The following is a 13,863-nucleotide window of genomic DNA, read 5'->3' on the forward strand; positions in this document are numbered from 1 at the left end:
ATTATATAATTGTATGTGCAATAAAAATATCAAATGATTACATATAATAATAATATAATAATAATAATAATAATAATAACAACAACAACAACAACAACAATAATAATAATAATAATAATAATTAAAAAAAAAGACAATTAATCAAACAATTAAGGGCAAGCCTACGCATCCTTCTAAGGTCATATATAGCTAAAGGTTACAATTTTTGAAAAAAAAAATTATACTAAACAGTGGCTTTTCAGATTTTTAGACGTGCAAATTTTTGGATGTGGAAGATGCAATATGTGTGTGGTGATGAGGTTGATTCATCATGTGATAAAATTTAGTAGGTGATGGGACAAGATAATTTTATATTTTTTTTATTCTCCACGAGGGAAAGAAAAATATGAGAACTAATATTTACATACATAATAAAACTACAATAACTTTTTGGTGCAATAGGCCACACCATGTGGCAGAGGTTACCCGAGTTATTTTGTTAGAGGTTACTCGAGTTATTCAGTCAGGGGTTACTCGAGTTACTCGGTCAGGGGTAACTTGAGGGGTTCGAACAGGGGTTACTCGAGGGGTTCACTTACTTAAGGGGTTACTCGGTCAGGGGTTACTTGGTCATGAGTTACTCGAGTTACTCGGTCAGGGGTTACTTAAGTTACTAGGTCAAGATTATTTAAGGAGTTCGGTTAGGGGTTACATACTCGAGTAATTTGGTTAAGGGTTATTTAAGGAGTTAGGGGTAACTTGAGGGGTTACTCAGTTAAGGATTACTTGAGGGGTTCGGTCATGGATTACTCGAGGGGTTACTCGCTCAGGGGTTACTTGAGGAGTTACTCGCTCAGGGGTTACTTGGGGAGTTACTCGGTCAAGGGTTACTTGATCGAGGAGTTACTCGGTCAGGAGTAACTCGAGTAACCCCTAACCGACAACTCGAGTAACCCCGACAACTCGAGTTACTCACCCTTGACCGAGTAACTCGAGTAACCTTGCTGCATACAAAAAATTGTGATAAACATATCAAATGTCTATACAAAGATGTGACTATATTCATGCTATATGTAAATATAAAAATTCCTTTTTTTAGAAGTTACATGTTTAATTTCAAGTGTTTTAGAGGTCATAGAGAAAAAAGATATGACATTATTTGTGATATACGAAATATAATATTAATACAATGATCATGTTCTTTTATAATAGAAATTCCAAGCATATTTTGAGTTCACAAAGTTTCATATCTGGTTGCATTGGCTACACTATGTGGCCGAGATTACTTAGTCAGGGGTTACTCGATCGATCAGGGGTTACTTGGTCAAGAGTTATTCGATCGGTCAAGGGTCACTCGGCCCAGTTTGGGGTTACTCAGTAAAGGGTTACTCGTGTTTTGGCATGTGTTAGCCGTGCCAGTCACACAAAAAAAACGTTGTATATATTGAGTTAGTGGACATAGTTTAATAATTTTTAAAATGAGATGGCCAGTGACTCAAATAGAAATGAGAAAAAAAATGACTTAATGTAGGGATTGTTTATCAGTAGTTTATTGATTGAGTTGAATTATATTTAAAAACTTTACATTCAATTTAAGAATAAAAAAGTTGTCTTTAAAGGAGATATCATTATTTTAAGAGGTTAAAAATGCATGATTAAGACATCTATGTAACTAAATTCATTATTACTCATTAAATCGTTTTATCTTAAAATTTTGTGAAATGAATATAACTAATAAGATTTGTAAACGACTGCAATTTGCAAATTATTAACTTTTTTTTTGGTGCAAAGGAGGGTAAAAACCCGTACAAACAAACAACGAAAACTAAGAAATTAAACGTGGCAAAGCCACTCCTATGATATCCTCATTGAGAAGAGCACAAATCTCTGATGGTGCAACATCAAAGAAGGCCACTTTCTCACTTTGGATAACCCCTATATTAGCTAGCTTATCCGCAACTTTATTCCCCTCCCTATAACAATGAACTACATTAACTGACCAACTAGAACAATTTAACAGGACACGACATTTATTTAGAATATGGACACACTCTCCACCTTGGATGGCTGGATTCTTCAATGCTTCTATACAGGCTTGATTGTCCATCTGAAGTTCAAGTTTGCTGATCCTTTTCCTCATAGCTAATTCCAGTCCTAGTTCAGCAGCAAGTAACTATGCTTTGTATGCAGAGCAAACACCAAAGCTAGCTGTGAAACCCCCTAAGACTGCACCACTGTCATCTCTCAAAATGCCACCACCCCCTGCTAGCCCAGGAGTGCCCTTTGAAGCACAATCAGTGTTCAACACTGTCCAGCCAGCATTAGGAGCTTTCCATCTGACCAATATCTCCTTCCTAGTTTGCTGCACACCAGAACTCACAGAGATAATGCGTTTGGGATCATGAAAAGCATTCCAAACATCCTCTACTTGGCCTAGAATGAACTCCCCCTGTATGATGTGGTATATCCGTTCCTCTGCCAAATACCAAGGAGTTTCTCCACCTCCATTGCCACCATAGAGTAATTGCAAAGCACGAAGACCATTTATCATCAAAAATTATATCACTAGCATCCAGATTACGAATCAGCCATTGTTCAAGATTTCCAGCCCAGAAGGAAGGGTGATTTGCTGAACTTCCCACACTTCTCCATATAGCAGCAGCAGCAGGGCAGTCTCTCAGAGTATGCAACAAAGTTTCATCTAAGTTCCCATCACATCTGGTACATCTTGGATCATCAGTGAGACCACACCTAAGTCTATTAGCGTTGCAAAGAACACGATTGTGAAGAGTTAACCAAAGAAATACCCTTACTCTTTGCTGAGCTTTCGCAGTCCATGCTAGCTCCCATTTATGGTGCTTTGGAATCATATCCTCGTCTTTCAACAAAACCATGGCTTGCTTGATTGAGAACTTCCCCGAACTTGAGCCTTTCCAGAAGAGAACATCTTCAACATCTAGATTATCAGCAATTTTGTGCGAAGCTATTAATTTCAGGACCTCAGAAGGTAATAGATGAGCGAATTCATCCCACACCCACCCTGTGTTTTTATCCCATAGCTCACTGACAGTAGCTCCTTCAATTAAGCTTGGGATAGGTAAGATTGCCAATTCCCTTAAAGGGGAGTCAGTAACCCAGCAATGATCCCAAAATAATGTGCGACAACCATTCCCAATAGCCACCATAGACCCTTTCTTGATCAAATTGGCATTGTCAACTATCCCACGCCACACATTGGACATACTAGAGGTTGGTGTGAACATATCAATGTCACACCGACCTTTACAGTATTTTGCACGAATTACTCGGGACCATAGAGCAGTTGGCTCCGCAAGTACTCTCCAACCAAGCTTTGTGAGAAAGGCTGAATTAGATTGCCTTGCAGACCTGATTCCCAAGCCACCCTTACATCTTGGCAATTGAACAGTATCCCAGGATATAAGGTGAATTTTTTCTTTGTCTTCGTTGCCTCCCCATAAAAATCTACGAGCTTTTTTATCAATCGTGTCACAAATTGATCTCGGGATTTTTGCAGTTTGCATCGAATAATTTGCAAGAGTTGTGACTGTAGAATTTGTCAGTGTAATTCTTCCAGCCATAGACAGATATTTTGCCTTCCATCCTGAGAGCCTTCTATCTATTTTCTCGCATAAATGAGCAAATGTCTCCTTGGACACTCTAGAAGTAAAGGTTGGCATGCCAAGGTACGTGCCAAGATCTTCAGTAGCCTCCATTCCCAGAGCTTCACTAATTGCTTCAATATTCTCGTGTGTTACATTCTTGGAATAATACACACGAGATTTTTGAAGACTGACCTTCTCACCCGAGGCTGCACAAAATCGATCAAGGCAGTCACGAATAACCACTGCCTGCTCAATTGAAGCCTCCGCAAATAACATTATGTCATCCGCAAAGAATAAATTGGATAGGTTGGGACCTCCTCTGCTTGCAAAAATTGGTTTCCACCTATCACAAAGAACTGCCTCTTCAATGGTTTGATTTAATCTCTCCATACAAAGCACGAATAGATAGGGTGAGAGCGGATCTCCTTGACGTATGCCCCTTGTAGGGTTAAAGGCCTCGGTTTTTTCTCCATTCCAAAGCACTCTCATAGATGGAGAGGTCACACACTCCATAATAACTTCAATCATGAGCCGAGGAAAATTCATTTCAATCAGAGTATCTTGAATGAAACTCCACTTGAGCCTATCATAGGCTTTTTCAAAGTCTATTTTCAAAGCCATGTAACCTTTCCCACCTTGCTTTCTCTTCATGGTATGAATTACTTCCTGCACTATCACGATGTTGTCTGTAATTTGCCTTCCAGGGACAAAACTTGTTTGGGAACAAGAGATAACCTTAGGGAGCAGACTTTTGATTCGATTAACTATAGCCTTTGTAATGATCTTGTATGTGACATTACAAAGGCCTATAGGCCGAAATTGAGAGGGAAGCTCGGGGTTGTCTGACTTAGGAATTAAGACTAAGAAAGTGTCATTTGCAGACTCAGGAAGACCTTTACCTTCAAGGACAGAGAACACCATTGAGTAGACATTCGGGGCTACTAAATCCCAATTTTTCTGATAGAATAAAGCTTGGAATCCATCCGGACCCGGCGCTTTAAGGGAACCCATGTTCTGTATCACATAATCAATGTCACATTTAGAATAAGGTCTGCTCAATTTGTCTAAATCCGAGCTTGAAAACGGTGAGCACATTCCTGTAGGGATGTTGTAATCCCCCTGTATTCCATCATCAGTGAATAGATTCTGGAAATAATTCACAATTAGGTTCTTCACCTTTTCCTTATCATGTATCCATTGATTGTTTTCATCCTTAATTGCGACAATCTTGTTTCTCCATCTTCTCACCACAGTGCTTAAATGAAAGAAGGTGGTGTTGCGGTCCCCGTCAGCTAACCAATCTACGCGAGCTTTTTGATACCACAGCAACTCCTCCTGCTGAAGCACTTGATCAAGGTCACGTCTTAGTTTCGCTTCCATTTTAATCAAGCTGGAGTTATTTTGTCGAGACAGAGAAGTCTGGATGCCTTTGATACGTGCCATGAGAGATCGTTTTTCTCTAAAAATGTTATGAAAAACATTTTTATTCCACTCTTGGAGGTCTTCAGCGAAAGATTTGAGCTGAGGCACTAAAGGATCATTGGGGCTCCACTTTTCTTTGATAAATTCTTCGAACTTCTCATGAGTCAGCCATGCTGCTTGAAAGCGAAAAGGCTTGCTAATATCCGAGAGAGGGGCGAAACCATTGGGAGATATGAACAGAGGGGTGTGGTCTGATTGCAGCGCTGGCAAATGTTTTACTTTTGCCAGATCAAACCGTAAACCCCATTCTGAGTTACACAAGGCCCTGTCAAGCCTTGCACTTCGATATGTATCATATGAATTTCCCCGAGCCCAAGTGTGAGAAGGACCCGAGAATTCTAGTTCAAGGAGTTGGGTGTCATCAATCCACGCATTAAATCTTTCACTCCTTCTGGTAGTTTCAGGGCAGCTTGAATTTCTTTCCCAAGAGTATCTGGTCTCGTTAAAATCACCAGCAAGTAGCCATGGCTGGTTGTTACTATCAGCAAATTGCCTTAACTCAGACCATAATTCACTCCTCTTTGAAGGGTCAGGACTAGCGTAAATAGCAGTGAAATACCACGGAATTTCACCTACTCTAGTGATCATCATTGTGATATACTGGTTATGTTTGGTAATTGGATCCACCTTCACCAACTCCGGCTTCCAATAAATCCAAATGCCTCCGCTATAGCCTTGAGCATCAACTCTCGTGTGGCCATTGTAATTGAGAATAGTAGCTAGTCTTTGAGCATGATCGCCTCCCATATGTGTCTCAACAAGGGCAAGGACACATGGTTTATTCACTCTAACAACTTCTTTCAATACAATGATGAATTCACGACTTCCAGTACCTTGTGTGTTCCATATCATACAAGTGATAGGGAAAGAGGTAGTGTTAAGGTTGTGATTATTCATAGACATAATTGAGTTGGGGAAACTGGCATTATGTGCATCAAAAAGCTGCTGCAACATTAGCTTAATGTCAATTGGCAACTTGAGTGTCACCAACAACTCTGGCATCATCTGAGTCGTCACAGACCATGAATGAATCTCCACCTCCAGTTGGTGAGTCAGGGGATCTGCAATTACCAAATATGGGTCCTCCATCGAGTCTGTCGCAGGAATGATCTTGTCTGGTGGAATCTGTAGGATTATTGGAGAGGGGTGTAGCAGAGACATGGCTTACAGAGAGAGTGTTTTGTGAATCAGTCAGAGGTTCTTCGGGGCTAGCTTGGGTTGGCTTAGGGGTGGCTACTGTGTTTGCTTGGATAGGAATCATAGGGGTGGGAGTTTTAATTGCTTCAATATGAGGTAGGGTAGAATCTTTTGAGGAAAGATTAGTTATATCTTTTAGGATAGATTTATTTTGAATATTCTGTTTTTTTGTATCTTTTTTTTTTGTTGGAGCAATCTTTTGGCCATGATTATCGGAATTAGATCCCAAATTGAAAGGGATATTATTCTCCAAATTTCCCTTAACAATCTTTTCTTGCGAAGATTTTGCCAAATCAACTGTTTCAAAAATACTCGGACTTGAATTATTAGCATCCAAAATTCCATCAAGATCAACTATTTCCTTATTCTGTTCCTGATTAATCTCCCCTAATGCTACAAATCTTGAGCCCTGTTGACTTGCCTTATGACTCTCCATGGGCTTAGCTGGGCCTGGGTTTAACTTGACGGGCTGCTGGGGTTGCTTGAACCCGTCCTGCTGCTTCTCCAGCCTCGAATTCCGCTTCCTTGGTGGTGGTTTTTTCACCATCATCCAGGAACCAAAATCTTCTTCTTCAATTCTTGGAGCAAGTGGGACATTAGCAGGATTGACATCCATCTCAGCTTCCCCAATTAATTCTTTGTCACAGTCAGCAGGGCACTTATCAGATTGGTGTCCAATTTTGCCACACTTGAAACTTATCATTCTCAGCCCTTCATACTGCACTCTCCATACCTTTCCTTTGAGCCAGAATTTAGAAAGAAGTGGTTTAGAGAGATCCAACTCTGTACTTAGTCTTGTGAATTGACCTCTTTGAGCCATAGCAGTGTTGTTGTCAATCCTAACAACCTTTCCAATCTTATTACCAACCTTGAGAAGGAATTCTTTGTCAAAGTATTCCACAGAGAGGTTGGGAATACGCACCCACGCAGTTAAAAACCTCAAAGGCGCATCATCAGGAATGAAGTTTGGAACCCATTTTCTAATAGTGAGATAGTTATCATCAAGCATCCAAGGCCCTTGTGTTAAAACATGATTATAATCATCTACACTAGAAAATCTGGCTATAAAATAATCATGCCCAATATCAGTTAGGATCAATCCACCTTTGAGTTCCCATTTTTTCTTCAACCTCTTCATCAAAGCCATATAGCCAATCTTGCTATTAAACATTTTGATGATGAGGGTGTGTTTCCAGGGCTTTCTAATTCTCATTTTCTCCTCCTTAGTGAGCAGAATGACAGGGCACCGAGGGTCGTCTACAACCCCCTCAGGTGCTTCATCATCATCAGAATAATCATCCTCATCATCATTAAGAGCATCAGATTGATGTAGAGAGTTTCCCTGCATCAGGTCTTGTCTCACCATATCCCTAAAAGACATTGAATTAGGCTGCTGAAATTGATTGGTTGGGTGAACATGCTGCTGTGGTTGTGGTGACTCTTTATTGAAAATGAGATGGGTGATTTTGCGTTTGTATTTTTTAATGGAGCGAGCAAATTGATCGTTTTCCTCTTGGGAGGAACCTTGGTTGAGAGCTTTTTCCATAGAGCTATTATATACCCAAGGTTAGTGTATATTGCAAATTATTAACTTTAAATAGATGCAATTTGCAAATTTTCCTATATATTAAAATTAAAAAAAAAAAAAAAAAAAAAAAAATTGGTGCAAAAAAAGCAAAACCCAAACTACACACAAATTCTAGAAGTACGTAATCCGCTGCTGAATTATCAAATGTTCACAGCCTTCAACAGACGACTTTTCAAAATGAAGCAACGATTTATAAATAAACAACACCCAATTTCCATGCCTTCCACCATCTTCCTCCGTCAATGGCGACGATATACAGCTGCAAAGAGTGCTCGACTAATCTAAACCTTTTCACAAACCATCTCTTTCCTCCCGATTTCTACTTCGAATCCGGAAACAAAAACTCCCTCTCTTTCTCATGGATCGATTCTGAAAAATTCACTTTTGAAAAAGAGGACAAAATCAAGCCTTTCTTTGAAACCCTAAATTACTGGGGAATTCATAGAAATAGAACCAAAATTAAGTGCAAAAATTGTGCTAAACTTTTGGGTTATGTTTATGATGATGGACCTCCTGTGATTGATACTCCTGGTCAATTTCATTTTGGGCCAAGTCAAGCTATTCCCAGAAATCCCAGGTTTCGATTCAAGTCCAAGGCTCTCCTTCTTGCTTCTGATTCTTAATACCAAGTAATCTGTTTTTTTATTTTTTATTTTTTTATACTCGTGTGATTTATGGTTGTAAATATATATGGGTAAAGACTAAAGAGATTGTGTTGTTAATCATTATTGATGTTTGAGATTCAGTTGTTGATGTTTTTTTTTTTTTTTTTTTTTTTTTTTTTTTTTTTTTTTTTGTAACAGTTGTATTTCCGTTCAGAATTTGTTGTCATTGTCACGTTACTAATTCAAATTACGATATTGATATGGGAATTATTTCCGTTCAGTGTTTGGTGTTTTAGTTTGGGAATAAGTTTTTGTTTCTTTTGGAATTGAATTCATAAACCATTATACTATATCAGCTTTTTTTATTGAATGAAAATTTTGAGAAGCAAACAGATGGTTTGATCACTTGAGAAAAAATGTAGTTATTCATTTTAAAAAATTAGTCATAAGAAAAAGATGAGCTTTTGTTGGGTTTAAACCACAGTACTTGAGCACGGATTGGATTGACTTTGAAATAAGCTTCGATAGGTAAAATCATATCTTCATATCTGAAGATGTTGCAAGGAGATTTGTATGCGTTGCAATCTGAGCAAACGTTCTGCAAAGTTGAGTAATTACGAGTAGTAGCTAATACTAATCGAATACAACTACAGAAATGATTCCTTGTTGGGGGGTTGAGCTCTGTGACAAATTAAAAGTATATCAAGATCTTTCCTGCTATCTTCCACTTATGGAAGAAATGAATTGTGGCGAATGGAGAAACGTAATTAGGAATTTAATTTTAGACTTTAGTAGAGACGTAGAGTTAATTGATTTTTTAGAATGGGTTCTATTAATCTATATTGGATATTGTAGGAATTGAGACACTTGCAGAGTTTGTTTTCGAAAGATAGCTAGCTTGAAGTCTGAGTTGTTTGTATGATAGCTTGTCAGCATTTTTATTTTTTATTTTTTATTTTTTATTTTTTTAATATGATGCAAAATCACAGAATTATTAGGAAACACATTGCCAACAATCGCCAAAGCAATTTGACAGGACATAAAGGTCATAAACCTTTTTTGGATGGAAGGAAATCGAGGGAAAAGAAAGGAAGGGAATTGGAGGGGTAGATAATCTTTCATTTGGATGATAAATGAGGAGGGAGAGAAATGGAGAGATTAAAATGTAAGAAATTGATCTCTCCAACAATTGAGAGATTTGAAAAGAAAATTCATCCTTCTTCCCTCCCCTCCCCGTCCCCTCCCTCCCCTTCTTTTCCTTTTCAATCATTTATCCAAACACACTGTAAGAGAGGATTAGAGGACGAAGAGCAAAGGAAAACACACGTTGAGTTGATGACAGAATCAATCATAACTCGATATCTTTAACAATTGAATGCTGTGTAATTGGTTCTATTTTTCAACACAGTGTTCTGTACATAGTCCTACATTGTCCATTCATTCTTTCCAGAAAGGCGAGCTAACTGTTTACAGAAGAATAAACCGACATGTTAACTTGTAAAATAGCTTTGCCTAGCCAGGTAGATTAACATAATAACATACATTTCCCCTTAAATCTGAGCAATTTTTCAGACAGTACTTCATTGAATAACCTCTTTGGTCCTGCTTTTACCTCTTCTCAATCGAGTAGAACTTGAAATCATTTTGCGAGTTCTTGTTCTTTGTCGTAATGCCTTCTATATTCATCAATGATTTTGCTGCTACTGCTGCCAATGTTAATGAAAAGTTTGGATGAGTGTGTTAGATTACTTATCTCTTACGGAGTTGAAGGACTGCAGAATATGAGTTAAAACTGATTCAAATTTCTGAAGTCATAGAAATAAAACAAGTATGTTATCTGTGTGTTTGAATAAAGATAGTCTAGAAGTTTTATTATCTGAAAGCAAAAGAGTGGTTATTCATTTAATACTTTGAGCAAATATTTGCAGGCTTAAAAAACAACTTTACTACGGGTTTACAATAACCAAGTTTTGTAAAAGTTTATAAATCGTGTGTATACTAAGGTTTTTGCAAACGTTTTAATTAAATTATAATATGTACTTTGTATTTTATACTGCAAATGAGTAGTATTTGTAGTTACGGTTGTACGAAATATATCTTCAACAAAATTTCACTCATTCACATGTACTCCCTCCGTCCTTTTATTTTTGCCCATTGCTTTTTTTTGGGTCAAATTTTGAAAACTTTGACCATAAAGTACTGTTAATCTATTAAAGATAATATAGTCATAAGTGATCTTGTTAGATTCGTCTCATTGTATTTTTTTTATTAATATCATTTTTTTTTATATAATTTTTAGATGTATGAAAATAAAGTTATAAATGTTTTAAAACGCGTCTTGAAGACCATGCACAATCAAATGGGGAAAAAATAGGGACAGAGGAAGTGTATGAACTTAATAGTTCATTCTACTTATCAAAAACCTACTTCAATGGCACAATGCATAATAGTTCATTCTAATTATCACAAACCAATTTCAATGCATTTATTTAAATTTAGATACACCCGAGTCTAAATCTAGATACACCCAAATATATATTGTAACACCCCCAAATCTCCCTCTACGGAAATACTAGTATAATACATATAATTATACCGTAGAGATAGACTTAGGCGTATTACCGCCGCGTGATTACGCAAGGCTACTCAAACTCACTAAATAAACCAATACTTTGCAGCGGAAACTTCAAAACTCTTCTTTATTTAATAATAGACCAAAAATAGTAACCATTGTCATGAGTACTCAAAATAAACACAAGACCAACATTTCCTAATCTAGGTGAAACCATTCCCGGGACTCCATATGCTCAATTATTGACTCCACCTGAAATTAGTCAACACTGCTTACCATTAAGGTAAATAGGGCGAACCAAAACAAAATAAGAAATACGGATTAGCAAAATATGCTAAGTACGATAAGTGCAAGATAATTAAACTCAATTTATTAGCAAACATGCTTTTGAAATCAATTCCATCCTTTCCAATAATTTAACCAATAATTCCAATTCAAAATTCCAAAACCAATTTCAATAATCAATATCAATGGTCAATTTAATAAACCAATTCCTTTTTAAAAGCAATTCCTTTTAATCCAATTCCTTTAAAACAAATTCTTCACCCAAGTGTGCACACCCCCCAAGCTAGTCTCCTTATATTACAAGGCTATTCTTGAGGAAAGACCCGATCATATAAAGTCCAAGGCCTTATCAATAAATCAAATCCGCATAATGGGATTACTAACATGCTTATAAAGCATTAATAATAATAATTCAATAAATCCTCTTTAAATCCAATAATTCCAACCTTTAATAATAATAATTCAAACTCCCTTTTTATTTAAATCCACATGCTTTCAAAATCAAACCCTTTAAACATGAATAATAATTTTAATCATTTAAAGCATGATATAAAATCAATACTCCAATTTATTTATCAAAACCAATTTATTTAAACATACTTTTATTTCATAAATCATAATTCAATTCAATCTAACTCAACCATCATAAAATCATTCAAACATGCTTATTCAAACCAATCACTTTCAATGTATCTAGCCACTTAACGTACCTTGATCCTCGCTTATCAAAACACACAAACGGAACCTCAAGAATCTTGATCGAACACACCCTACAAATAAATATAACCTTAATAAATATAAGGTTAACAAATAATCACAACAATTAAATTAAAAACCCCCAACTATATGTACATGAACCTTTTAAATTAATTTTCATAAACATCATTAAAAATCAGATTTTATATAATTAAAACTACTCATAATAATTTTTATAAATCCCCCATAATAATAAAAATAATAATTAAATAAGAGAAGAGAAAAAGAAAAGATAAGAAACCAAGGAAAAGAGAAGAATTGGATTCGCGTTGGAAAGAATAGGCAGAACTTGCAAAGGCTGTAACTCCTTCGATATAACTCCGAATTGGGTGATTCTTGAGCCTAACCTCAAGGATTTTTTGGGATGAACAATCTTCTGTGAAACGTCAATACCCCAAAAACTGACCAGAAGTGCCCGAAAATTGGCTTCAAAGATAAACGGGATGATTTGTGTAAAAAGAAGAGAAGAAAGAAGAGAATTGGTGTGAAGAATGTGAGAGGTATAGAGGGGTATTTATAGGTTAGCTCATGCAAGAATTATAGCAAGAGAATGTAAGAAGAATTATGGCAAGTAGGGTTTAAGGGATTACTTGGAGAAGTGAGTAAAAGAAGTAAGGAAAGTTTGGATATTAAGGTGATTGTGTATAATTGAATATGGAATGTATGTGTGTCATGAAAAATAATAAGGAAATTGGAATTACTTGGGGAATAATTAAGAAGAATGAATGGCAAGAAAATATGATGATTAGATATTAAAAAGATGGAGAAATAGAATTAAGGAAAATAAGAGATTTTGGGAGATAATTTAAAATACAATTTTACCAAAATAAATTCCCCTAAAATAATTCAAAAGGGCTGAAAATATCGAGCTTACCATAGCTCAAATTTTTGGACTCCTATATATATATATTTAGGAAGATTATTTTTAAGGAATAAAATAATTGTATAAATAATATAAAAAAATAATTAAATATTTAATTAATTAAATACCAATTATTTACCAATAAATAATCAAGAAAAATCAGATTTTCCATACATGGAAAATCCGAAAATCCTAGCTAATTATTGGAAAATTTCGGCCATAATAAAATAATTAATAAAATATTATTTTGCTTTAATTAAAATATCCGACATATGTAAATAATCCGGTTTTTAAAATAAGATAAATGGATAGTAAATCTTATCCAAAATAATGATTAGTTTTCAAAATACTTTTGGCACCAAAATTCAAATATCATTTTGGCTCCAAATAATAAATTTACTAAAATACCCTTTTTATAAAATAATTCCTAATTAATTAATTAGAAAATACGAATGAAAATACGGGGTATTACATATATAGTACGAAGTACTCCTTATACAAGTAGAAATTTTTATACTAGTATAAATAAAGTAGAAAAAAAAATACAAAGATAGAAATCAAGGTAATATTATCATCTTATCTACCATTCAAACCTTGGAGTTGAATTAATGGTAGATAAAATGATAATACTACCTTGAGTCCTTGATTACTTTAAATTCCAAAATTAAAAAGTAAAAAAAAAAAAAAAAGTCACGTGATTAATACGTGAATAAGAAGTTAATCTATAACTCTTATAAAAGTCCATGGTTCATTTACTGTAGCACAAAATGAGCTGCCAAATTACTGTTCCTTAGGAATAGGGAAATGACGCATTTACTCTCAGCCCCTTTTGCTGAATTGCCCAAATTGCCAGGGTTATTTTGGTCTTTTTGTATGAATACTCTTCTGCGCCTCTTTCCCATTCCCTTTCTTTT

At 35.8% G+C, this 13,863-nt stretch overlaps 2 protein-coding genes across 2 annotated transcripts; one reads left to right on the forward strand and one right to left on the reverse strand.

The window, feature by feature from the left end:
* Window positions 1-2,152: 2,152 nt before the first annotated feature.
* Window positions 2,153-7,827, reverse strand: LOC145565307 (uncharacterized). The gene is made up of 3 exons (XM_081625354.1): window positions 6,547-7,827; window positions 2,466-6,209; window positions 2,153-2,341 (listed from the first exon to the last, which is right to left on the reverse strand). The coding sequence occupies exons 1-3, from the start codon at window positions 7,825-7,827 to the stop codon at window positions 2,153-2,155; spliced, it is 5,214 nt and encodes a 1,737-aa protein (XP_081481480.1).
* Window positions 7,828-8,111: 284 nt separating this feature from the next.
* Window positions 8,112-8,492, forward strand: LOC145565308 (uncharacterized protein At4g08330, chloroplastic-like). Its single transcript, XM_081625355.1, has one exon. The coding sequence runs from the start codon at window positions 8,112-8,114 to the stop codon at window positions 8,490-8,492; it is 381 nt and encodes a 126-aa protein (XP_081481481.1).
* Window positions 8,493-13,863: the final 5,371 nt, after the last annotated feature.

This window comes from Chenopodium album, chromosome 10 (assembly GCF_948465745.1).
Source record: "Chenopodium album chromosome 10, dcCheAlbu1.1, whole genome shotgun sequence".
NCBI classification, from domain to species: Eukaryota; Viridiplantae; Streptophyta; class Magnoliopsida; order Caryophyllales; family Amaranthaceae; genus Chenopodium; species Chenopodium album.